The following is a 25,852-nucleotide window of genomic DNA, read 5'->3' on the forward strand; positions in this document are numbered from 1 at the left end:
AACAGGCTACACTTTGTAAACAGCCGTGGCCCGCTTGCCTGGTCCTCCAGTAACGTTAGCAGTAAGCAGGATTAGCATGGCGGCGTTAGCGAGGACCAGCCGGGATCACTTTACTTGCCTTGTCTCAATTGTTTTTGCGAGTAACTAACTTGGGTACTCTAGCTATATAATTCAATGTGAGTACACAAATGTTGAAATTATATAAAATGCTGTGATAAATTAGCCTGAAGCTAATGCTTAGCTACCTGTTCAGGAGGAAATTAGCCAACTCAGCGTCCTTTTGGACTCAAAGCTGTCTCCATCTTTCAAATACACCTCCAATATTTCTGGTCACGTTAGAAACATGCCGTATTTTTTTAGGTCAGATAGAATCTATCTCCGTTGATCCTGTCCGTTTGTTTGCTGCTTTTATGACTGTACTAGCGTTACAGCTGTAGCGCCCTGGGTTTATGTTTTTACAGGTATATCTGGCAACCCGGCCTGGCTGTCAAACTGGGCAGTTGACACTAACACACAGGCCAAAACACAAAAAGACAAAAAGGAGAAAATACTGGCATTAGCATTGTTGTCACAAAAGTTATTGACGTGGGTCTGCCGGTGAAACAAGCACATCTGGATACTTCGCCTCGTGCGTTTTCACCGTGTTGTTTCATGCTGGCTCGCTGAACGTGGACAACCCGGTGGAAAATATTACTGCATGACCATTTTATTTCTTATCTTATTCTGCATTAATTACGTCGTTTCATGTACAGCACTCACTGCGTGTCATTTCGTTATTATAAAGTACTGAGCTTTAGGCTGTTTCCTGTACAAAAGGTGTTCAAATAAAGTTAATTATCATTATCGGTTGCTCACGCTCACCCTCCTGCCCATATTTATCCACATGAATCAACTCAGATTCATGTGAGAGGCAGGCGTTTCCCATCATGCCCTGGGTCTGCCTGGGTAATGCAGTCGGTGAAAAGCAACTGTGCTGCCTGCGTCTCAAACCTGATCTCGTGAGGTTATCGTTGCCCACGTGTGAATGACGTCAGAGCAAGTCGGGATCAAGTCGGACACAAATCTAACCGGCATGCAGTGGGCGGCGATCGATTCTGCGTAGACCTGGCTCATCTCGAAGGAGCCTATTATATCTCCAACCTGGCCTGGGAACGCCTCGGGATCCCCCAGTCAGAGCTGGCTAATGTGGCTCAGGAAAGGAAAGTTTGGGGCCCCCTGCTGGAGCTGCTGCCCCTGTGACCCGACCCCGATATGCAGATGATGATGGTTGGATGGATGGATTTATCAGATATCCAAGTAATAAGCTGGATAGATACATCTAGATAAATTCTCCATCTTCGAAAGCAAAATAAAAACAAAGATGGATAAATCCCTCTGAAGCCATCTATTTAACAATATTCACCTGTACTGTATATCATTGTCTATACTACAGTAGATTTTATTCTTATTCTTTGAACTATGATCCTTAAATATTTAACTTCAAAGTTACAGGTTTATTATACACAATAATCAGAGTGTAATCGTGAAAAGTGTATATCTTTCACATTTTTTCATATTTAAAGTCAACCAGAGGCTTTAGAGAACAGACAGACCTCATTTAGTACGGCCGGAATCTGTGCCGTGCAGTCAATCCAAGTCAAAAAGTACAATTCATTAGAAGTATAAAGTATTATTATACCATAAAAGTACAGTACATGAGCAAATGTACAAAGTTACATTTAACCACTGCTCTTATATCATCTTATTAAAGGTCAGTGGGTAAAAATCGTGCTTTGTAGCACGGAGCTCCTCTTCGATGTTTTTGACCGCTCGTTACTACGAAGGAGCTTGCTACAGGTATGCTACGTGCGCGAGACCATGGAGTGTTAATGTATGTTACTCAGCAACAGGTGAAAATAGGGGCACGGTTGCGCGACTAAAGTTAAAATGAATTAAACTTTTAGGCGAGGAACGAGAAGTGACTTACCGGTATGTGTGAAAGCCTTGTCACACATCTGTTTTGTTGTTGTTGACTATATAGCATTATTATATCATTTTGTCATTGTTTCATGGTATGGAAAACACTCAAACCAATATATATTTCCGGAAAATTGACATGAGGACAACATAATATTCAGGCGCCAGGTGACAATTCAAAATGAAAAAATGAAATTAAAGATTAATATAATGGAATATAATGCTGTTAGTCTCTCAGAAGGCTTGCGTTGGTCAGCATGCGCTTATACGACCCAATTCTCATTGGTCGAGCAATTGCTGCTTTTACTTTCATAAGGCCGCCTGTCAACCAAAGCATTTTGGAAGCGCGAGAGCAGTTTTGGGCAAGTTTTTTTTTTTTATAGCTGAGACCAGGGCACCAGACTGCGACGTACATGATTTTTTTTCTATTCGCCCAGCTCTATATGGATGTATAAATAGCGCCGATGTAGTAAACTACTTTTGCCATGTTGCTGTAACGTTAGCTTATGCTTGCTACATTTATTTTGCAGCTAACATTAGCTTCAGTGCAATGAAGCTTAATTAATTGTAGAACTGGTAGCTTAACTCACTGAACTTTACAATAGCCTGTCTAACACCGGTAATAAACAATACAACTATATAATTAACAATGTTATGGTTGAGGGTTTCATAGCTGGTGCACTCTGTATGTAGGACGGACGATTTAACCAGTCCTCATCGAAATAGAGGCATGTGTAGGGCTGGGTACTGAATAGAATACTTTTTAGGCTTCTACAGAATTTCCTCTTTAGTATCCAGAATCGGGAAGAAAAAAAAAGCCTTGTCATTCAATATAACATGTGAAACCGTGATTATTCTTCAGACTATAATCATACTAACAAAATGTATAATCGTTGCATCCCTGGTCACGGTAGCAGCATCGGTACCGGTATCAACATTTCTTTTAATAATCAGAATACTTTATTGATACCCTGTGTACACTGTTAGACTTTTTATTGTATATAAGAGGTAACTACTTACTGTAACTACCCCTACTTACTGTAACTACCCCATTACAGTACCATAACTGTACATGTATTTTACAGTACGATGCCCTTAACGCAGTTCCATTGTACAGTATAATACTCTTACTGTAACTTAGTTTCACAGTATAACCTTACTGTAACTTAGTTTTACAGTATAATAACCTTACAGTAATTGTACTGTAATTACAATTTGCTAAATTATACTGTAATTGTCTTGCTGTATTATAGTTTAACTGTAATTGTGGTTCACAGTATATTACACTATTTGGCATCGGCAGTACAAACTATTTTGATTATTTTACATAAAGGCTATTGAATTTAATAAATTCCAAATAATTGACTTTAGTCCATGTACAAAAGTAATACATTTTTATTTTCGTATTATACAGGTACAATACCAGGATCAAGATTTTTTTAAGTCTGAAAGTGCAAAAAAAACCAGACAAAATGTACATTCAAGCGATACTACAACCATGTTTAAGGGCCCTGACACACCAACCCGATTATCAGCCGTTGGACAGTCTAGCGAGTTCAGTGACTCGAGTCTGTTCCGTGCCGTAGTCCGTCGGAGGAGGAGCTGTCGGCCTTCATTTTGGCCGACCCGACATGCTCAGTCGGAGACAGGGCAGTCGGGACTCACCCGGAAATGGCGAGCGGATGAGCCTCTCAGAATCTGACGAAAATCTTTTAAACTGACGTTTGTCGATCTGAAATGAAACAATACAGAGAAGCGCCGCCTGCTGCCATGGAGACGTATTACGTTTCGCGCACGCGCAGAGCGTACGCTCAAGTCAGCGTCGCCTCAGTGTGTTTTTGAGGCATTTTTTTTGGACCTCGGGGACCCGACTGATCAGTCCGACTGCCTTTTCTGCCAACGGTCGGCCGTCTGGTTGGTGTGTAACGGCTCTAAGTGTGCGCCAAACACTGGGCAGTCTTCAGAGGTGAATACATGTCTGAACCATTTGAATTGACTCAAAGAAAACAAAATGTAAATGTTTCTAAATCCCCAGATGCAACTGCATAATACTGAATAACCTAGTTCATCCTTTATCTTGGCAGTTTTTTTTTTTTTTTTTTTAGAAATCCTGATGTACGTATTAAAAAATGTGGTGTGGTTGTTTACCACAGAGCTGAAGTTGTTGGGCATTTGATTGGGGAGGGGAAGGAGGAAGAGTCTGTTTAGAAGCATTTGTGAAAGACGATGGAAGGACCCATGATACTCCTGCTTGCTGATCCACATCTGTTGGGGTGGTCTGTACTGGACTGCATGATAAGCAGAGAACTGGTCATGAGTTTATCTCATCTAAACTGTTAACAGACTTACAACTTCTGCAAAAACATAGAATATTACAGTATAAAAAAAATAACACATCAGTCACCAGTAGTAGTAGTTTACAGGGTTTTTCCTCCCCAGATAATTCAAAGGTCTTTCTACTTTCTTTTGCTGTCTGTCGGTCCCAGCGCGGTTAAAAAAAAATGTTTTCCCTGTTTTTTTCTAATTTCCATAAATCCTCTCAAAAATCTGTATGAACATGAAAAATAGAAATAAAATAAATTACAAAATTTACCACAGTATACAGTATATCTTAAAAGGTAAACTTTTCTTTTCTTTTTTTCAACCTGGACCCAATTTTCCTATGTTCTTGTGTCTAAGTGACAACAATTTTTGACAATCTCTGACAACATCATGGAAAGGATTCCTACAGAGGTCAACAGTTATTCTGTTAAAGAATAAGATCCTTTTTTTAAAACATAAAAACATCCCCAAAATTGGTATTGCTTAACTCACCAGACTCCGTGTAAACAAACAGTAACTTTTGTACGTCTGGTGGGTTTGGTGATGGTGATTTTGGGGCTGTTTCTTGTTCAAACAAAAATGATCTCTCTTTAACTGAAAGGTCTATCTCTGTAGGGATCCTTTCCAAATGTTGTCAGACACTTGGAATAACAATCTGAGATCGTCGGTGGCAAAAACAGAACTTTTAGTGGACTAAATTGACGACGCACATTTGCCCTATATGATTACGTTGGAGCCCGGTTCGAAGCTGCAGGTCAGCGTTATCGCTCAATACAGGACCAATTTCAAAGATTGCTGTTCTTATTGGTCACTTAGACAAAACATATGAAAGCTTTAACTAAAATTAAAACAACACTATGTAACTTTTGCTGAGTAACTGTGACCAATGCTGACCCAAGTGGTAAATGCAGGATGCAATTTAATTTTAATTCAGACAAAGATATAGACTAATGGTGGTCTGACAAGTTAAAAAGATGTCCCGAACAGTGCGTGTAAAACGAGTTGTGTTAGCTTTACCGAACGTTGTCATTATAGCTAATCCTCACCATGGGGAAAATGACACTAGTTAACAGCTTGCTCTTGCCTAGCTATGACAATGGTCGGTAACCTAAACCTAACGTTGCTGCTTGCGAAGGCTTGTGAGCAGATATTTTAATGTCACAGAATTAGCAAAGATTGTGTGACCGGACTCTGGTGCGCACAGACCAAACCGGTACTCCTTTCAAGTCTCTTCCCGGTACTCCTTTCATTGTCTTTGAAGTATCTGCCCGCTACTCTTTTGAAGTCGTGAGGTCAAAGTTTATATCTGGCGGTCAAGCGTTTATATCCATAATCCCTTTCTTGTTTCTCTCAATAAATGATTTACATTGCTGAAAACATGTCACAATATTTAATTACCTTCACTGCTAAAAGCATAACAAATTATGTATTTCATTTTACAGAGATACTTTATTTTTCCTTTTCATTTCTATGCTTCTATAACATTAACTAACAATTTTACTTAAGTCTGTCTTATTCAACTACAGTAGCACTACTGCTGTTGTTTTACAGCAGGCTACCGCAAATTCAAAATATACAGTAAATCACTGTAAATTAAATGTTAATACCCATAATGCAATGCATATTACAGTAATGAACCGGAAAAGAAAATTATGGTATTTTACTGGGCATTTTGTGGTAACTAAGTCTAACAGTGTACCCTGTGTTACACCATTCCTGTCTTGGGCTTCCAGACCGCAGTCCGGGAGCACAGGGGAGAAGTTCCCTCCAGGGCCGATGCTTTTGGGGGTAACACCTTTAACTTTGCTGGCAGAATAAAAAGCAGATGAAGCCACCGTTTCTTGAGAAGCTTGTTTATTGTTGCCTTTTTCCTCTCACTTTCCTCACAATGCATTCACTCGTACGCTAAGTTTATATTTCCAATGCAAACATAATCTTTTTTGACAATATTTCAGTTAAAGGAGACTATCTGGTGGGGTTCAGACTGTTCAGAAACTTAGTTTAGTTAAATATCATATACCATTGGACGTGAAAATATACAGAGACAGATATTTATGGTGGTTGAACACATACAGATAATGACATCGCTGTAGGCAGCCCACAAAAAACTGACTGGGTTGTCTTTTTTTCACTGTTTGTGGACTGGTATGCAGTCCAGATACCCTAATGAAAGCAACCACTGCAACAGTGAGTTTTTCATACCCATAATCTGGGCTTTCAGCAGCACACTGAGGTTGCCAAACCAGGCTGAGATGGTGTACCGCAGGATGCTTTCAACTATGGCATGGTACAGGGTTTCCGTGAGGTCTTAAAAAGGGTTATCTCTACTGAGTTCAATGATACCTCACACAAGACTACGTTATACGGTTAATGCGTTGCAAAAGGGGCCGTGGTCTAAGTATAGGGGCGTGGTCATGACTATTACTCAAAATTGACATGTAGATATCCTCAAGACTGGACCCCTGTCAATCATGAGAAATTTCTGGCAGATTGGACAATGTACACTTAAGATACAAAAACTTCCTTGTTCATCGATCAATGCTCAAAATGGCAACCATGACCACACCGTTCGACGGAAACTCAAGCTTTTAGGAACTTTTCATTGGTTTTAAGATGGTACAGACCAAATTTAAAGTCGATCAGATGAAATCTCTAGGAGTTGGTGAAAGTATAGCACCTTGAATTTTAGGCCTACTTCCTGTTGCCAGCAGGTGGCGCTATGACTGTCAATATTGGCCTGTAGATGTCCTTAGGGTTGAAATCTTATGAATCATTAAAAACTTGGAGCAGATTGAACAATATATAGAGTACTTGAGTTACAACCGCTTCCTGTTTCAATGGTGAAACTCGCAAAATGGCAGCCCTTCCACGGCTAGATCCTGTGACAAAAATTCAAGCTTTCAATACATTTTCATCTGTAAGGTCTTAAAGTAACACTATGTAGCTTTTTCCGCTTCTGTCCCCCTACGGGAAGCGTGAGCTGTAGTTCCAATGGGATAACCTGTAGGGGGACCGAAGTGTGAAAAGTTACATAGTGTTGCTTTAAGATGACATGGACCAAATTTGAAGTCGATCGGATGAAATCTCTAGGAGGAGTTGTTAAAGTACGAGGTGTGGAAATGGCAAAAAACGCACTAATTTCTAAGGGTGCACGATTCAGAAAATGTCACGATTCGATATTGATTTTTAGGCTCAAGATTTGTTTCAAAAACGATTCTCGATTTTAAAAAAGGAAAAAAAAGAATAGATTTTTGGAATTCTCCATCCAGCTTCGTCCGCTTATCGGGTTGCGGGGGTAGCAGCTCCAGCAGGGGACCCCAAACTTCCCTTCCCCGAGCCACATTAACCAGCTCCGACTGGGGGATCCCGAGGCGTTCCCAGGCCAGTTTGGAGATATAATCCCTCCACCTAGTCCTGGGTCTTCCCCGAGCCTCCTCCCAGCTGGACGTGCCTGGAACACCTCCCTAGGGAGGCGCCCAGGGGGCATCGTTACCAGATGTGTGGCTCTACTCCGAGCTCCTCACGGATAACTGAGCGTCACACCCTATCTCTAAGGGAGACGCCAGCTACCCTCCTGAGGAAACCCATTTCGGCCGCTTGTACCCTGGATCTTGTTCTTTCGGTCATGACCCAGCCTTCATGACCATAGGTGAGGGTAGGAACAAAAACTGACTGGTAGATTGAGAGCTTTGCCTTCTGGCTCAGCTCTCTTTTCGTCACAACGGTGCGATAAATTGAATGTAATACTCCACCCGCTGCGCCGTTTCTCCGACCAATCTCTTGGGGTAAGGACTCATTCCCTACCTGGAGAAGGCACTCCATCGGTTTCCTGCTGACAGCCATGGCCTCCGATTTAGGGGTGCCGATCCTCATCCCAGCCGCTTCACACTCGGCTGCGAACAGATCCAGTGAGTGCTGAAGGTCACAGGCCGATGATGCCATCAGGACCACATCATCTGCAAAAAGCAGCGATGAGATCCCCAGCCCACCGAACTGCAACCCCTCTCCACCCCGACTACACCTCAATATCCTGTCCATAAATACTACAAACAGGATTGGTGACAAAGGGCAGCCCTGGCGGAGGCCAACTCTCACCTGAAACGAGTCCGACTTACTGCCGAGAACCCGGACACAGCTCTCGCTTTGGTCGTACAGAGATTGGATGGCCCTGAGAAGGGACCCCCTCACCCTGTACTCCCGCAGCACCTCCCACAGTATCTCCCGGGGCACCCGGTCATACGCCTTCTCCAGATCCACAAAACACATGTAGACCGGATGGGCATACTCCCAGGCTCCCTCCAGGATCCTTGCGAGAGTAAAGATCTGGTCCGTTGTTCCACGACCAGGACGGAATCCGTATTGTTCCTCTTCAACCTGAGGTTCGACTATCGACCGAACCCTCCTTTCCAGCACCTTGGAGTAGACTTTACCGGGGAGGCTGAGAAGTGTGATACCCCTGTAATTGGCACACACCCTCTGGTCCCCCTTTTTAAAAAAGGGGAACCACCACCCCGGTCTGCTACTCCTTAGGTACCGTCCCAGACTTCCACGCAATGTTGAAGAGGCGTGTCAACCAAGACAACCCCTCCACACCCAGAGCTTTAAGCATTTCTGGACGGATCTCATCAATTACTCGGGCTTTGCCACTGTGGAGTTGTTTAACTACCTCAGCAACTTCCACCAGGGAAATTGACGACAATCCCCCATCATCCTCCAGCTCTGCCTCTACCATAGAGGGCGTTATTAGTTGGATTTAGGAGTTCCTCAAAGTGCTCCTTCCACCGCCCTATTACCTCCTCAGCTGAGGTCAACAGCGTCCCATCCTTACTGTACACAGCTTGGATGGTTCCCCGCTTCCCCCTCCTGAGGTGGCAAACGGTTTTCCAGAAGCACCTTGGTGCCGACCAAAAGTCCTTCTCCATGTCTTCTCCGAACTTCTCCCACACCCGCTGCTTTGCCTCTTTCACGGCAGAGGCTGCAGCCCTTCGGGCCCTTCGGTACCTTGCAACTGCCTCCGGAGTCCTCTGGGATAACATATCCCGGAAAGACTCCTTCAGTCAGACGGCTTCCCTGACCACCGGTGTCCACCGCGGTGTTCGTGGGTTACCGCCCCTTGAGGCACCTAAGACCCTAAGACCACAGCTCCTCGCCGCAGCTTCAGCAATGGAAACTTTGAACATTGTCCACTCGGGTTCAATGCCCCCAGCCTCCACAGGGATGCACGAAAAGCTCCGCCGGAGGTGTGAGTTGAAAGTCTGTCGGACAGGGGCCTCCTCCAGACGTTCCCAATTTAGTGACACGCATGAGAATCCACACAGGAGAGAGACCATTTAGCTGCTTAGTCTGTAAGAAAGCGTTTACACAGAGTGGACATTTAGTGGGACACATGAGAATCCACACAAGAGAGAGACCATTTTGCTGCTCTGTATGTAAGAAAGCTTTTAAAGAAAGTGGAAGTTTACATAAACACATGAGAATCCACACAGGAGAGAAACCCTTTAGCTGCTTCGTTTGTAAGAAAGCTTATACACAGAGAGGAAATTTACAGACACATATGAGAGTCCACACAGAAAAAAAAAGAGATTTAGCTGCTCTGTCTGTAAGAAGGCTTTTATGCAGAGTGGGCATTTGCAGACACACATGAGAATGCACACATGAGAAAAACTGTTCAGCTGCTCAGGCTGTAAGAAAGCTTTTTAAACCGAGTGGAAGTTTGCATAGACACATGAGAATCCACACAGGAGGGAAACTATTTAGTGAAGTGGAGCGTCAGTCTGGAAGGAGAGTAGAGAAGCTGTGTCAAGTTAACAACCCCCCCCCCCCCACCCCTCCCCCATTATGTCCCCAATTGATCGACCGTCGATCGTTATCGGTCGATATTTACTCAAAAAAAATAAAAACGTATACTCGTCTACTTGTACTTAGCCTCGCTTTGCCAGACCCTCCTCCAAAGCGTGCTGGAAGAGAGTCCGGCTACTCCACATGGCATTCGGGGATGGGAGGAAAACGTGCTCTGGTTTATTGGCATTTCTTTAAACCAACCACAATCGTCTTGGGCGGTGCTAAACGCCGGAGAAAAGCCGCGGTGCCACTGCAAAATAGGCTCGGATGGAACTTGTTTTGGTGGAACGTTGTTAAATATCATTTTTGTATTATGCTCTTATCAATACATTACAGTAATAGTGTTGATTGCTATATTTGAGGTATTATGGTTTTATGCTTATGTAAGGTATTCCATTCTCTCATACCTGCGTGTATGCCATGTATGCCAGTTGAGTTCACTTGTATGCAATGATTGAGACAGATGAACAGAGCCCTGCATATTAAATAAATATCTATATGGAACAAACGCTCCGCTTATACTTTCACGTCAAGTTAAGCCTGCACAAGTCAGCTAACTGAGCAAACGTGTACGTTTAAAGGTTGTTTTAGTCGCAACAGAAAACTCAGATTGGAAAGATTGTCTAGCTAGCTGTCTGGATTTACCTTGCAGAGATCTGAGAAAAGGTTAACCAAAGTCCTCATATATCGACCAGAGTTTAAAATGGCAACACAAAGGAAGCCCAATGCAACGGATATCCGGCCTAAATGAATTTTCTGGCGTCACCGGAGCAATCCCAGAAGTGGAACGTCAAGGATATAGGCTAACTTGCAATCGTTGTAGTATTGCAATAATAATACTACATCTATCATTTGCAAATGTTCCCGTTCAAAAACTGGCATATATGCACACATTTTTTGGTACGATAGGGGTATGAAACAAGACTGATTTATGATTCTTGTTCAAAGGCCCATAGAGTCACACCATTATATAGTCAGTTACACTACCACCTGGTGAAGATTCCAATACATTACAAACAGGCAAACTGGCCAAACGTTACACAGTCACAGGGTTTTTCTTGGCTCAGAATAGGCCTTTGTGGAGGGGGGGGGCAGTATCAGCGCCAGTCGTATATGTAAAATATATCAGCTGTGGATGAGAGGGAGGCTGGCTGCTGAAAATTAGACGCTTTGGTGCTGGTGATTTTTCTTTCTCCAAAACTTTCTGCATGCAGGAAAAACCCTGAGTCATATTAGCTGCTATAATCAAACAAAACCATGCAAAAATGATCCCACTATTGGCAGATATTGGCAGATTGATAATTGATGATCGGCAATCGATATCTGAGGCAAAAAAACGTGATCGGGGCATCTCCAAGTCTGGCATGTAACTAACCTTCTCTTTCCTGACCTGGTACCTCAACTTACACAGATTGACTTTAAACATCCAGACATACCCACTTTAATAGTAAGCAAACCTCCCGCCTTACAGCCTTTGATTTGACTCGGACGTAGAACACGCCGTCAGGAGACTCAAGACCTTAACAAAGACGCGCCATCTTTGATTTGAACATGTTGTTTTAATTATATGCTTCAGCTAAATTACACAACATGTAATGTAATGTAATCTAAGCCATCTTGTCTTTGACTGTACAACACACACACTCCCTTTGCCTCCTTTTAGCTCTTATAGTTTAGTTACATATTGTGTGTTTTACTTTTGCTTTATTTAGTTTATGAATAAAGATAAATTTAAATAAATTTGGTAATTTTGGCTATAGTTATTCAATTTAATTATTAATTCCAAATTTAATTATTTAGTATATTTTATAAGACTTAATTAAGTAATTAAACTGGCAATGTTTTCTTGATCTCTGTAAGTGATGCCCCATAATAGGTGACTTAATTAACGTTAAATCATATTGTTTAATTATGGTAATTCCTAATCATGTTGATCAGAGAGATTAAGACTTAACATTACAGAAGAGCTTAAGGAGGTGCTGTGGCTTAGTTGGTTAAAGTGCCTGTCTAGTAAACAGGAGATCCTGGGTTCAAATCCCAGCAGTGCCTGTTAATTATCTTTACAACACTGTTTGCCTCTTTATTTTCAACAAGGGCAATAAACTTAATACCTGATTTCCCATATCCAAAAAGTTATATGTAACATTAGGCTATTACCAATTGAAGTTTAAAACCATAGTATGATAGTACCATAATGTTACATGTGTCCATGTTGCACTCAAGATCTCATCTGAACAGATTTCTGTCGTTCAAAAAACTCTCAACCGACTTTAAAACTTTTACAGCCAACTTAATAAAATGTCTGGTTTTTATTCGTGCTAGAGTTTATAAAGTCTATCCATTTGAACTGTCTACTTTTCTTTTTAAATAGTTTTTACCACACTTCCTTACATTGTACAGGGTTTTATACACCTAATAGTCTTTATTTTTTAATCCTGATGTTTTTTATGATTGCTCAGTCATGTCATGTGTTACTTTGCTGTTTTGTAAAGCACTTTGTAGTGAGGATATTGAAAAGTGAGATGAGCCAGGAATCGATCACCGCGATCGCCGCGCAATGCATGCCGGTTCAATTTGTGTCTGACTTGATCCTGACTTGCTCTGACGTCATTCACACGTGGGCAACGATAACCTCACCATAGTTATGCGGATGACACACAAATTTATATAACCTTATCGGCAGGGGACTATAGTCCAATACAACAACTGACTAAGTGCATTGAACAAATTAACGACTGGATGTGCCAGAACTTTCTTAAATTAAATGATGAAAAAACTGAGGTGGTTGTTTTTGGAGCAAAGGAGGAACGATTAAAAGTCAGCACTCGGCTTCAAACAATAATGTTAAAAACAACAGACAAAGCCAGCAATCTTGGTGTAGTCATGGACTCAGACCTGAATTTTAACAGCCACATTAAGACAATTACAAAGTCAGCCTATTACCACCTTAAAAATATATCAAGGGTTAAAGGACTTATGTCTCAGCAGGATTTGGAAAAAATTGTCCATGCTTTTATCTTCAGTAGACTTGACTACTGTAACGGTGTCTTTACAGGTCTCCCTAAAAAATCAATCAGACAGCTGCAGCTGATTCAGAACGCTGCTGCTCGAGTCCTCACTAAGACGAAGAGAGTGGATCACATCACTCCAGTTCTGAAGTCTCTACACTGGCTTCCAGTGCCTCATGCATCACATGCACCTTAAGCCACACCCAACAGTGATGTCACAAGGTCTTGGCGTACACCTGGGCCACGTTCAGCCCCGACAAAATGAGTAAACCGTTTGGTTCTAGTGTGATGGGTGCTGTAGCTTAGTGGTTAAAGTGCCTGTCTCGTAAACAGGAGATCCTGGGTTGAAATCCCAGCAGTGCCTAATTGTCAAGTGATTACCTCAACACAGTGTTTACATACACTGACCTGACAAAATGAGTAAACTGTGCCTAATTATAAAGAGCTGTGGCTACCCCCTTGCCTGGTCCTCCAGTGATGTCAGCATGGTGCTGTTAGTGAGAACAAAGCAAAATACACTGGTTTGGTCACATTTAAATTACAGTTAATATCTTTTTTCAACGGAGCTTTACTAATCAATAACCTACCTCCTGTCACAAATGTGTTCAATCCATTTCCCTTCTCAAAAAACATTTTCAAATCAGAGTTTGAATTGTTTCACATCTAGTATTGGTCATAGCCCTGTTCACTAGGTCATTGTATGCTCGTAAGAGGGATCAGTCTGTAGGAGGCGCTGTAGCTCAGTGGTTAGAGCGCCTGTCTTGTAAACAGGAGATCCTGGGTTCAAATCTCAGCAGTGCCTGTTAATTATCTTTACAACACTGTTTGCCTCTTTATTTTCAACAAGGGCAATAAACTTAATACCTGATTTCCCATATCCAAAAAGTTATATGTAACATTAGGCTATTACCAATTGAAGTTTAAAACCATAGTATGATAGTACCATAATGTTACATGTGTCCATGTTGCACTCAAGATCTCATCTGAACAGATTTCTGTCGTTCAAAAAACTCTCAACCGACTTTAAAACTTTTACAGCCAACTTAATAAAATGTCTGGTTTTATTCGTGCTAGAGTTTATAAAGTCTATCCATTTGAACTGTCTACTTTTCTTTTAAATAGTTTTTACCACACTTCCTTACATTGTACAGGGTTTTATACACCTAATAGTCTTTATTTTTTAATCCTGATGTTTTTATGATTGCTCAGTCATGTCATGTGTTACTTTGCTGTTTTGTAAAGCACTTTGTAGTGAGGATATTGAAAAGTGAGATGAGCCAGGAATCGATCACCGGCGATCGCCGCGCAATGCATGCCGGTTCAATTTGTGTCTGACTTGATCCTGACTTGCTCTGACGTCATTCACACGTGGGCAACGATAACCTCACGAGATCAAGCTGGCCGCAGTTCTGAGACGCAGGCGGCGCAGTTGCTTTTCACCGACTGCAAGACCCTGGCGAACCCAGGGCATGCTGGGAAACGCCGGCCTCTCAGCTGATCTAACAGCTGATTGGTTCAGAATCGACTCAACATGATGACATTTTATATAAACTTTTTATTGATTTTGAATTAGGGTGGAGGTGCGCCATGACTGTGGCTACACACCCACCCCCACCGGTCTAGGCGAACGCTGCAACTCCTCATACCCTAAATATAGTAAGCTTTCTATGAAGAGAAGCCGAGATAGGGAGGCGGTGCGTCATGACTGTGGCTACACACCTTCCCTCGCCGGTCTAGGCGAACGCTGCAACTCCTCACTCCCTAACTATAAGTTTTATCGAAGAGGAGAGTTTTAAGTTTACTCTTAAAGGTGGTGACGGTGTCTGCCTCCCGAACCCAGACTGGGAGCTGGTTCCACAGGAGAGGAGCCTGATAGCTAAATGCTCTGGCTCCCATTCTACCTTTAGAGACTCTAGGAACCACAAGTAACTCTGCATTCTGGGAGCGCAGTGCTCTAGTGGGACAATAAGGTATTATGAGCTCTTCAAGATATGATGGGGCTTGACCATTTAGAGCTTTGTAGGTCAGGAGAAGGATTTTAAATTCATCCTGGATTTTACAGGAAGCCAATGCAGAGAAGCCAACACAGGAGAAATATGATCTCCCCTCTTAGTTCTTGTCAGAACACGCGCTGCAGCATTCTGGATCAGCTGGAGAGTCCTAAGAGTTTTATTTGAGCATCCTGATAATAGGGAATTACAATAGTCCAGCCTGGAAGTAACAAATGCATGGACTAGTTTTTCAACATTGTTTTGAGACAGGATGTTCCTAATTTTGGCAATGTTACGAAGGTGAAAAAAGGCTGTTCTAGAGGTTTGTTTTAAGTGGGCGTTAAAGGATATATCCTGATCAAAAATAACTCCTAGATTTCTGACAGTAGTGCTGGAGGCCATGGCAATGCCATCTAGAGTAATTATATCTTGGGATAATGATGTTCGGAGGTGTTTAGGGCCCAGCACAATAACTTGGTTATAACAGTTTTGTTTGAGTTTAACATCAGGAAATTACAGGTCATCCATGATTTGATATCTCTAATGCATGCTTGAAGTTTGGCTAACTGACTGGTTTCGTCTGGCTTGACTGATAAGTATAATTGGGTGTCATCCGCATAACAGTGAAAGTTAATTGAGTGTTTCCTAATAATATTGCCTAGAGGAAGCATATACAAGGAGAAAAGAATTGGTCCAAGCACTGAGCCTTGAGGAACACCATGGCTAACTTTAGCGTACTTGGAGGATGTATCGTTGATATTGACAAATTGAGATTGATCAGAGAAATGGGACTTAAACCAGCTTAGTGTGATTCCTTTAATGCCAACTAAATGTTCCAGTCTCTGTAAAAGGATGGTATGGTCAATAGTGTTGAATGCAGCACTAAGATCTAATAAGACAAGTTCCTATGTAAAAAGTCACATAACTGATTAGCAACTACTTTCTCAAGGATCTTGTAATGCTAATTGCGTTAGCATGTTACTGACAGGAGCTATATCTGTAACAGCGTACTTCATGGTATCAATTCAGTTAATTACTGTCCAGTAGCTCACGTTAACTCCTGTTCTGTTGCTCCGCTGTACATAAGACTACAGGAGGTGAAGATAAGCTTTTATAGAGCTTTAATGTAGCAACTTCTTAGGCTACACACAATGTTTCAGTCGGCTCCACTGCTAACAATAATGATCTTCTCTAACTCTTCTACCCATTTTATTTAACCCTCTCCTCAACTTCCCAACTATGGCAAGAAAGAGCTTGCCCCAAAATATTAATTCCCATTAACCCCAAAAAATAATTCAATATTACTCTCATCAAGGTTGCGGGGAAATACGATTTTTTGCTCTTCCGTTGCAGTTCCTCCAGGTTGAGGCTGCTTCTACATCTTATCACTCAGTGAGAAAAATGCAGTATTAACGTGTGTTAGTATTGTCAAGTTAGCTAAGAAATTTAAAGCTACATTAGTATGATGAACAGTAGGCCTAAATGAGATTTGGGTTTATTTACTTAAGTAAGGATAGGAGCATTGCGACATATCCTTCATTTCTGACCTACTAGTAATTCAGAAGAGGTTTTTGAGAATGATGTCACGTTCTAACATCCAGACTCCCTGCTCATTGTTCTTGAGGACTTTAACAGTGCAAACCTCAGCAAAATATCAGTTATAGTAAATGGAAAAAAATTTCAATCAGTCAGTATACTGTATATTATACAGCTTATAGAAGGTAACAGAGAAATTAAGACTTAACATTACAGAACCCCAAAAGGAGGTGCTGTGGCTTAGGAGATCCTGGGTTCAAATCCCAGCAGCACCTTGTTGTTGCAGAGATTACCTCTGTTTGTATCCCATCAGCATGTGTACCTGATCCCAATGCCACCCATTATGCTATCCTGGTAGCAAATGAAAAAGGATTGAAAAGGCAGACTGTTTTCCCTGGCATATTACATTTACACAGAAACACTACGTTAACACAGACTTAAGATGGTACATAAAAATACATGAAATGCAGAGCAACGCAAGTTTAAGCTACAATATACACCTAGTTTATTCATCAGCCATTTGTGTTCATTTGGACTAATTATGCTGTTTTGATAAAAACTAGTATATTGATTATTACCTATCCTCCACTCTGTAAGGAAGAGCCTGGAAGAAGCTCATATCAGGCAGTCGGCCCTTTTAATGCCTTGGTCGTTTAAGTTCAAGTTTCACCTATGACCTCAGTCAGCAGCACATGCACCTTAAGCCACACCCAAAAGTGATGTCACAGGGCCTTTATGTATGGGCGCTGTAGCTTAGTGGTTAAAGCGCCTGTCTCGTAAACAGGAGATCCTGGGTTCAAATCCCAGCAGTGCCTGTTTGTCATAGGATTACCTCAAAAGAATTTACATACTTACATTCTCAACAAGGACAACAAACTTAACTCCTGATTTCCCACACCCAAAAGTTAGATATAACATTAGGATATTAAAGGTTCAATATGTAATACTGACAATAAATTAAAATAGTTACCGAAGTACAAATTTAAAATACTGGAGAGACTCGTCTCCCCAGACTCAAAGTTCATGGAGGTTGCCAGGCTGGACCCACAGCATTCACAACAATGTTGACATTACTTCACAGCACAGCGGAGTAGCTAACGTAAGATACTGGCTATATTGACAGTCATAGAAGCCCATTAGAAGTCATTAGAATTATGGTAGGAACCGCTAAAAATAACACTACCTTGCCGTCCTCCCCACCTGACTCAACACATGTTATTGGCTTAGAATTAATGCAACAATCACTAAACATGCTGCAAACTCACGGTCCCCTCTTCCCGATTTACAGCCCCCCTCTCTTGGCTTAAAATAACTCACCGTTGTCGGCTACAGCCACTGAACAGGCTACACTTTGTAAACAGCCGTGGCCCGCTTGCCTGGTCCTCCAGTAACATTAGCTGTAAGCAGGGTTAGCATGGCGGCGTTAGCGAGGACCAGCTGGGATTACTTTACTGGCTGTGTCTCAATTGTTTTTGCGAGTAACCAACTCAGGTAGCTAAATGATTCAATGTGAGTACACAAATGTTGAAATGACATAAAATGCCCGTCCCTTGTAGCTGTGATAAATTAGCCTGAAGCTAATGCTTACCTGTTCAGGGGGAAATTAGCCAACTCAGCGTCCTTTTGGGCTCTAAGCTGTCTCCATCTTTCAAATACATCTCCAATATTACCATAGGGGTTTGTTACATCTCTGGACAGGCAACTATATTCTTATTCTTTGAACTATGATCCTTAAATATTGAACTTCAAAGTTACAGGTTTATTATACACATTAATCAGAGGGTTATCGTGAAAAGTGTATGTCTTTCACATTTTTTCATATTTAAACGTCAACCAGAGGCTTTAGAGAACAGACAGACCTCATTTAGTACGGCCGGAATCTGTGCTGTGCAGTCAATCCAAGTCAAAAAGTACAATTCATTAAACGTATAAAATATATAAGTAAATAATACCTTAAAAGTACAGTACATGAGCAAATGTACTAATTTACATTCAACCACTGATTTGATCTCATCTTATTAAAGGACAGTGGGTAAAATCGACTCTTAAAACATGTATTTTATTTTGAAGGGCAGAGGAGTGTAGCGGAAGTTGTGTTTGTGTTTCCGGATTCCGGAAGACGCTACGACCTCCGTCCCATTGTTTGCATTTTACCTCGTGATGAGGACGGCGGAGTAAAACGCGCCAGTGTTTGGTCTCCTTCCAGAGAGAAACATCACAAACTGCTGCATGAGGTAAAACCTGAAACGAAGCTACAAAGAGCAGGTCTGTTTTCTTTCTCTGACCGGAAACGCGTTTACTGCTGTTGTTGCAGGGTAGTCCGCGCGCTAAGCTAACGTTAGCCACAGCTAGCTCCTGCTAACGTGTGTTATTGGATATGTTGTGAGCTTCGTATTTTTCCTCAAACGCAGGTCGGGGAGAAGTCGAGGAGAGGCACTTCAACATGAACTCTGAGAGGAAACTGTCAGCTGGCCAGCGGAGAGGTGGGAGACGTTTACAATGTGTTATATTCTTACATTTGTTCTTACTTAAGTTAACGTTACCCTGTTGGGTGAGATTCATTGTTGTATGAGCTGGCTCTGGTTTATAATGCCATGTAACTTTCCTTGTTATCTAGTTTTAAAGTCAGCCATAACTGAAAAAGTACATTAATAAGTAAGCTCTGCTGTCAATGCCTGAATTGGAGGACAGGAGGTGCTCCACTTTTCTCCACTTTTTGCAGAAGCTGATAAATTAACCACACTTCGTCCATTCATAGCAACGGTCTGTTATTCTTAGTAACGGTCTGTTATCAAGAATGAGCAGACTGCAGAATGCCGTCGAATCAATGTCAATGTACTGTATTACGAAAGGGATAATGTAGAGCGAGGCGGTTGTTATAGCGAACACAACCCCGACAGGGTGACCAGGACCCCCCCCCCCCGCTGAGACACGGTGAATGGCTTCTTTGGGAATATTTATGTTGACGTTTATGTCCTCGTTCATCTCGTTTCCTTTTTGCGCAGCCGCTGCATGTCGACACACCTGTAACGTAAACATGTTGCAATGTAAGCTAACTAACAAGCGTTGTTGTCCCTACGGCTGAAGTTACTGTGTAGCGATCATAGACCGTATATAAAGATGTAGCAATAGACGCTCACCAGATATGCTGTCATTGCTTGAACTGGAGGACAGGAGTTGGTCCACGTTTCCCCACTTTTTGCCACAGCTGATAAATATGAACCACACTTTTTCCATGGCTACGCTCTGCTATGCATAGCAACGGTCTGTTATTCTTAGCAACGGTCTGTTATCAAGACTTGTCTTGTATTTTACAATTGAAATTCATGAGTCGGGTGGTGGCCGTTAGAGTTTACGTCACATCACGTTAGATATGATTGCTATTTCAGTGTTAACCAATAAAGACAGAGAGGAGGGGGGCAGAGCCTGTATGAGGCAGAGGCAATAATACAGTAGGCCTACATGACCATAATAATACTTTACATTTCCGAACGTGCATTTGTTAAGCACTGTTAAAATAAAGTTCAGTGACTGTGAACTACAATATATGACAGCAGATTGTAGTTTCTGTATTTATTACCAAAGCATTAATCAGTAATACAGTTCAAATGTGGGAAATGTAAAAAAATATTGCGCTACATTTTTCTGCATGTGCCCCTAAACAATTTCAGTTGGGGGCTACAGTGCTCCTAGTAAAAAAAAAGTTAGTTTGGAGCTAGGGCTGCACGATATTTTGTTTCATCGTCTACATCGTGATGTGGGCATGCGCGATAGTCGTAGTACGTTGCGATGTTGACTCTAACATGATTGTTATTGGCCGACCCTTCCCCTTTAAGACAGGTGGCCAGGTGGGCAACGTGTGTATGTGACGTAACGTTAGTCCCACTGGGTTTGTTATGGGAAGTGAGGCTCTCCGTGTGTAGAAAAGTACCGTAATCTGCAGCTGACACGGTGATGCACATACTTTTCCATGGGTAGTGAAGCTACAGTAGTCAGTGTTTTATGTTCGCTGCAAAGAGAAACTAAATCACCTGATTAACGCAACGTAATCACTGCGGCTCGAGAATGATTTATTATTTCCAAATAGAGCTATTTATGTCATCTTGTAAAAAAAATTGTCTTTTTCATATCGCAATATATATCGCACAATTAAATATGTAGGGGGTTTCTATTTTGTCTGTTATGAATTATTTCTACAGGTAACGTTTAATATAATACACGGTAGGTAAGGCATAAACATTTCTCTGTTCTCAGCTGAGGTGGAAACATTAACGCTGCAGTACCATTGCACGTTACATTAGCCTAGCAGCTAGCAGAGTTTCCTTCTGCTTATTGCTTTATCCTGATAAAACAACGTGGTTAAATTTGAGCCTGCGTGCACGTTTTTGTAATCTTAAACAGAGCAGCTGATATTGGTAGGCTGAGCAACAAGTTAGCAGACTGCCAAGTCGCCCTTTCTGCTCTTCTCAGCTGCTAATTTGCCACAATGTTCAGAAGAGTAGAAGGTGTGTGTGTATATGAGGCAAATATCAGCCCATTTAAAGTCATTTTAGTACATATTTATTATAACAACAGCCACCTGGTAACACGTGTGTTTTCGGTTCATGTTGTAGTACCTGAATATTTCCCGCAATATTAACTGGGCTGTACAAATGATTGTATAATGTTCTACAGCGTTTGAACGCAGCGCTGAGGAAGCTTACTTTGCAGTTAATTAATGTTGGCTAGTAATTGGCCTCGCTTTGCCATACACTCCTCCAAAGCGCCCTGAAGGAGGGCCTGGCTACTCCACACTGCAGTTGGGGATGGGAGGAAAACATGCTCTGGTTTTGTGGCATTTCTTTAAACCAATCAGAATAGTCATTGACGGCGCTAGCCTCCGCACAGAGCCGCTGCAAAATAGTCGTGCAAGAGAAAAGTCAGATTGGACAGATAGTCTAGCTAGCTGTCTCAATTGACCATGCAGAGATCTTAGGAGCAGTCAACAATAGTCTTCCTTAATCCAACACATTTTAAATTCCAACACAATGAAAGCGGAAGGAAACAGAAAATACATGCATCCGGTGGAATTTCCTGCGGCACCGGAGCAATCCCAGAAGTGGAACGTCAAGGATATAGACTATGCAAGTTTTCTGGTCTCTTTATTCAAATGGAAATGTATTTTGCAATTGTCAATTCAATTTGCAATTTTGTGATTCAATTTGAATATGTATTTTACATAGGTCAAATTGTCAAAATAATGCGTTAATTTCGATTAATTAATCTGAGAACAAATAACGCGTTAAAAAAAAACGCAGATTAATCCATTCCATATTGATGTTTGACCCGGAGCCGTTCTAGCCACCATTGGACTGTAAAATGAAGGAGGTAGACGAGAATGTTCTGCCTGGATTATTAATTGGAACATTTACTTAATAAATATATATATAAAAAATATATATAAAAATATATAAAAATCTTCTTCCTGCCAACCCAGGCTACCGAAATCTGGTGCCACTGATATGTCTGCGCTTCTCTCTGATGCTCTGAAGACGATACAGGCAACACAAACACCGCTGCACGTGACGCTAGTTAACACTATACTCGACAGCAGCTAACGTTAGCCTACCGCTAGCTAGTAGCTGGATTAAACACGGTTACAATGCTGACAGCTAACGCTAAACGGTGTACAGTTTGACTGTGTTTTACTGTAGAGGATTCAACACCGGGATGTAACAATCTGCAGCTGCCGTCGGAAAAACAACACAGACGGTGCGTTCACTGAAACTGGTAAACTACAGCCTCATGGTGCATTTGAAGTTATTGTAAATGTCCTTTTCCCATCTGATGGTTCAACAGCAATTTACTACTGAAATTAGTTATTGTTATACATTATTAATAAAACATTTCATTTTGACCATATGGCCTTAGCAATAAACAAGTCGTTCTTTAATGCCACCAACTGTTGTTTAGTACCCTTTTTTTTTCTTTTCTTTTTTTACTTTCTTAAAAAGTATCGGTTCAGGCACCGTTAATTATGTATGCGATTAATTTTGATTAATTAATCACAGAGTATGTAATTAATTAGATTACATTTTTTAATCGATTGACAGCTCTAATTTTACAGTTAGCATGGCATGGCGGTGTTAGCCACCGTTAGCCAGGACCAGTCGGGATCACTTTACTGGCTGTGTCTCAATTGTTTTTGCGAGTAACCAACTCGGGACTTTGGACTCTAAGGTGCCAATTATTTACCCGGGTTTGTAACATCTCTGGTCACGCAACTGTTAGAAACACTGTTGTTTTTGAACAGTAACTTTTGATGCCTGGAAGTCTGCAATGTGTCTGGGAACACTAGTTCTTGCACTATGACCATTCATTGCACTTATTATGTTATTCTATGCTCTATTGCACATGTTTTGTATGTTTTATATTAAGATTTTGACATGCGCCGTTAACGTGAACAGAAAATTGCGTTGCCTGTATCTTTTCACGGCAAACGCGCATATTTGGAAAGCGGTCGCACAACAGCTGAAATGGCATACTCCTTCATAGTATCCTTCAACAAAGGAGGAATGTAGCACATTATGGATGTATTGGCAGGAATGTAGCACAATATGGATGTGAAAGAAGTTGTAATTAGCCTATTTGACAATAGCATTTGTTTTGGTTAAAATCAACAAATAATCGAGATAATTAATCGTGATCAATATATTGATCAAAATAATAGTGATTATCATTTTGGACATTATCGTGCAGCCCTACATGAAACCATGATTATTTTTCAGACCATAATCATACCAACAAAGTCTATAATTGTTGCATCCCTAGAAACAACACAACTGGACAATCCCCATGCTGCTTTTGAGCTACCAGTGCGACGGCATTTTGCCTTCCCCTGTGAATTATGTAAACAAACAATTGTTAAATCTGTTGGCTCCGACTGGACTTCATGGTGCATTCAGCTGACCCTCTGTAAACTCATATTGCATTCATGTCCCCCTTGTTATTGTGAGTGTCGGTGCTGGAAAAAATCTTTAAATCAAAGATTGAATTAAAAATCTTGACACCCATATTTATTATGAGAGTGAATAGAGCTACTTATCAAAGTATTGTTAAGATTCACATTAATAGCTGTGTGTTTGTGTTTCAGCTTTACCTTCAGATGTCCAGAAAGTGATTGTTGGTGAAGAACATCAGCAGGAGTGGAGCTCCAGTCTGGACCAGGAGGACACAAAGCCCCCACACATTAAAGAGGAGCAGGAGGAACTCCGGATCAGTCAGGATGAAGAGCAGCTTCAACGGCTGGAGGAGGCGGATATCACCAAGTTCCCATTCACTCCTGTCCCTGTGAAGAGTGAGGATGATGAAGAGAAACCTGAGTTCTCACAGCTTCATCAAAGACAAACTGAAGAAATAAAAACAGAAGCTGATGGAGAGAACTGTGGAGGACCAGAACCAGCCATGAAATCAGATCCAGATACACATTTACAACCAGACACTGATGACGAGACTGGAGACTCTTCTGAACCTGAGACTGATGACAGTGCGGATTGGAAAGAGACCAGAGAACCTCAGTCAGGTTTAAACTCTCTGAATAATGATAGATTCCCTGTTAGTGATTCAAGATGTACTACTGATGAGAAAGCGTTTAGCTGCTCTGAGTGTGGGAAAATATTTGGTTGGAAGACAAGTCTGAAGAGACATATGATAACTCATACAGGAGAGAAACCATTTAGCTGCTCTGTCTGTCAGAAAACCTTTACAGCGAAGGGAAGTTTAAAGGCACACATGAGAATCCACACGGGAGAGAGACCATTTAGCTGCTCAGTCTGTAAGAAAGCCTTTACAGTGAGTGGACATTTAGAGAAACACATGAGAATCCACACAGGAGAGAAACCATTTATCTGCTCAGTCTGTAATAAAGCTTTTACAGTGAAGGACAGTTTAAAGAGACACATGAGATATCACAAAGGGGAGAAACCATTTGGCTGCTCAATTTGTAAGAAAGCTTTTACAGAGAAGGGAAATTTACAGGCACACATGAGAACCCAACACGCGAGTGTTACAAGCTCCCCCCTTGTTTTGCTTCTCCCTGTCTGCTCTACTCAGGTGATCCTGATTTGATCGTTAGTGGTTGCCCCACTAACTTGGAGCTGGCTGGTGAATGTGACGCTCGTATAGGCCTTGCTGGATACACCGTGACCCTTTTTGTGGATCTACTGATCGCTGTGGATTACTTTTTTTTTCCGTGTCATTGGATTACGGCAAAATACGGATCTTTTCTCTCAACGTGTCTTAATGTTTTATGGTGTGACTGCACTTCGTTTCTGCGTTTTGGAGAGGCATCTCAACAGACTGGAGGTCGAACACTGATTGTTCACTGTTACATTTTAGTTGAATTTAAGTGCCGGGGCATTCCGCCACCGTCTGTCTATTGCGTTCCAAGACAGCCGTGCCGCGATTGGATTTCATAAGTGCGAATTGTTAAATTGTTACAATGTAATTTTAAAATTTGCTTTAAAAATAAACATATATGTTTTGGAATATAATGTTCAGCTTCGGCAGCTATTTACCTATGTGCTAAAATATACAATGACTGAGGAAGCTAGTGACGAGTCCATAGCAACCAGTGTTGAATTTGTTATTTCCCAGTGTCCTTTGCTGAATGGTCTCAATGTTTTATTTCATGTGAATACTAGTTTACTAGAGGAGTAACTTAGTATTTGAAGCAATGCAGGAAGTGTGCATTTAGTTTCCATCCTTATTGTGTTTCCACAACAATGTTAGTGAGTAAATCTACTGAAATGGCCACCACACCATAACAGAGGAGTGGGATGTGTAAGATGAGAATGCAGAGGTTAACTTGTGTATGTTGTGGCTGTAAAAAAGCACATAAAGGGAGGGTCATGCCTCTTTTTCAAATCACTTTGGAGGGTCATAGAAAAATTATTACTGGCAAGGGGAGGGTCAAGTCTTTTTAGCCTAAAGATCCCAAAACTCCTCCGGTGGCCCCTTTAAATAAATAACGAACAGTCCCTTATTATTATTATTATTATTATTATTATTATTATTATTATTTTTGTTAGTAGTAGTATTCTTATCCTGCATTAAAATACATCATTAAAAAAAAGGCTGGCAAAGTTCCAAATGTGTTTTGAATGAAGTCAATGATGAAGGGCAATATGTAAAGTCCTGTACATGTGTGTTTCTATAGTG

The 25,852-nt window shown here is 41.4% G+C and overlaps 1 protein-coding gene and 4 non-coding genes across 6 annotated transcripts in view; all 5 read left to right on the forward strand.

The window, feature by feature from the left end:
- Nucleotides 1-25,761, forward strand: part of LOC144512835 (uncharacterized) — a 50,144-nt gene extending 24,383 nt beyond the window's left edge. Inside the window, exons 1-3 of one of the 2 annotated variants that reach the window (XM_078243788.1) lie at nt 18,783-18,919; nt 19,066-19,137; nt 23,787-25,761. In XM_078243788.1, coding sequence (XP_078099914.1) covers nt 19,098-19,137; nt 23,787-24,760 — 1,014 coding nt within the window. In that variant the 5' untranslated portion in view covers nt 18,783-18,919; nt 19,066-19,097 and the 3' untranslated portion in view covers nt 24,761-25,761. Of the gene's footprint in view, nt 1-18,782; nt 18,920-19,065; nt 19,138-23,786 lie in introns of those variants that run through there. The other variant, XM_078243786.1, reaches the window with a different exon arrangement.
- trnat-agu (transfer RNA threonine (anticodon AGU)) lies at nt 12,095-12,168 on the forward strand. The gene has a single exon. It is a non-coding gene; the product is annotated as a tRNA-Thr (tRNA).
- Nucleotides 13,419-13,491, forward strand: trnat-cgu (transfer RNA threonine (anticodon CGU)). Its single transcript has one exon. It is a non-coding gene; the product is annotated as a tRNA-Thr (tRNA).
- On the forward strand, nt 13,857-13,929 carry trnat-ugu (transfer RNA threonine (anticodon UGU)). The gene has a single exon. It is a non-coding gene; the product is annotated as a tRNA-Thr (tRNA).
- Nucleotides 17,397-17,469, forward strand: trnat-cgu (transfer RNA threonine (anticodon CGU)). Its single transcript has one exon. It is a non-coding gene; the product is annotated as a tRNA-Thr (tRNA).
- Nucleotides 25,762-25,852: the final 91 nt, after the last annotated feature.

Source organism: Sander vitreus, chromosome 24 (assembly GCF_031162955.1).
Source record: "Sander vitreus isolate 19-12246 chromosome 24, sanVit1, whole genome shotgun sequence".
NCBI classification, from domain to species: Eukaryota; Metazoa; Chordata; class Actinopteri; order Perciformes; family Percidae; genus Sander; species Sander vitreus.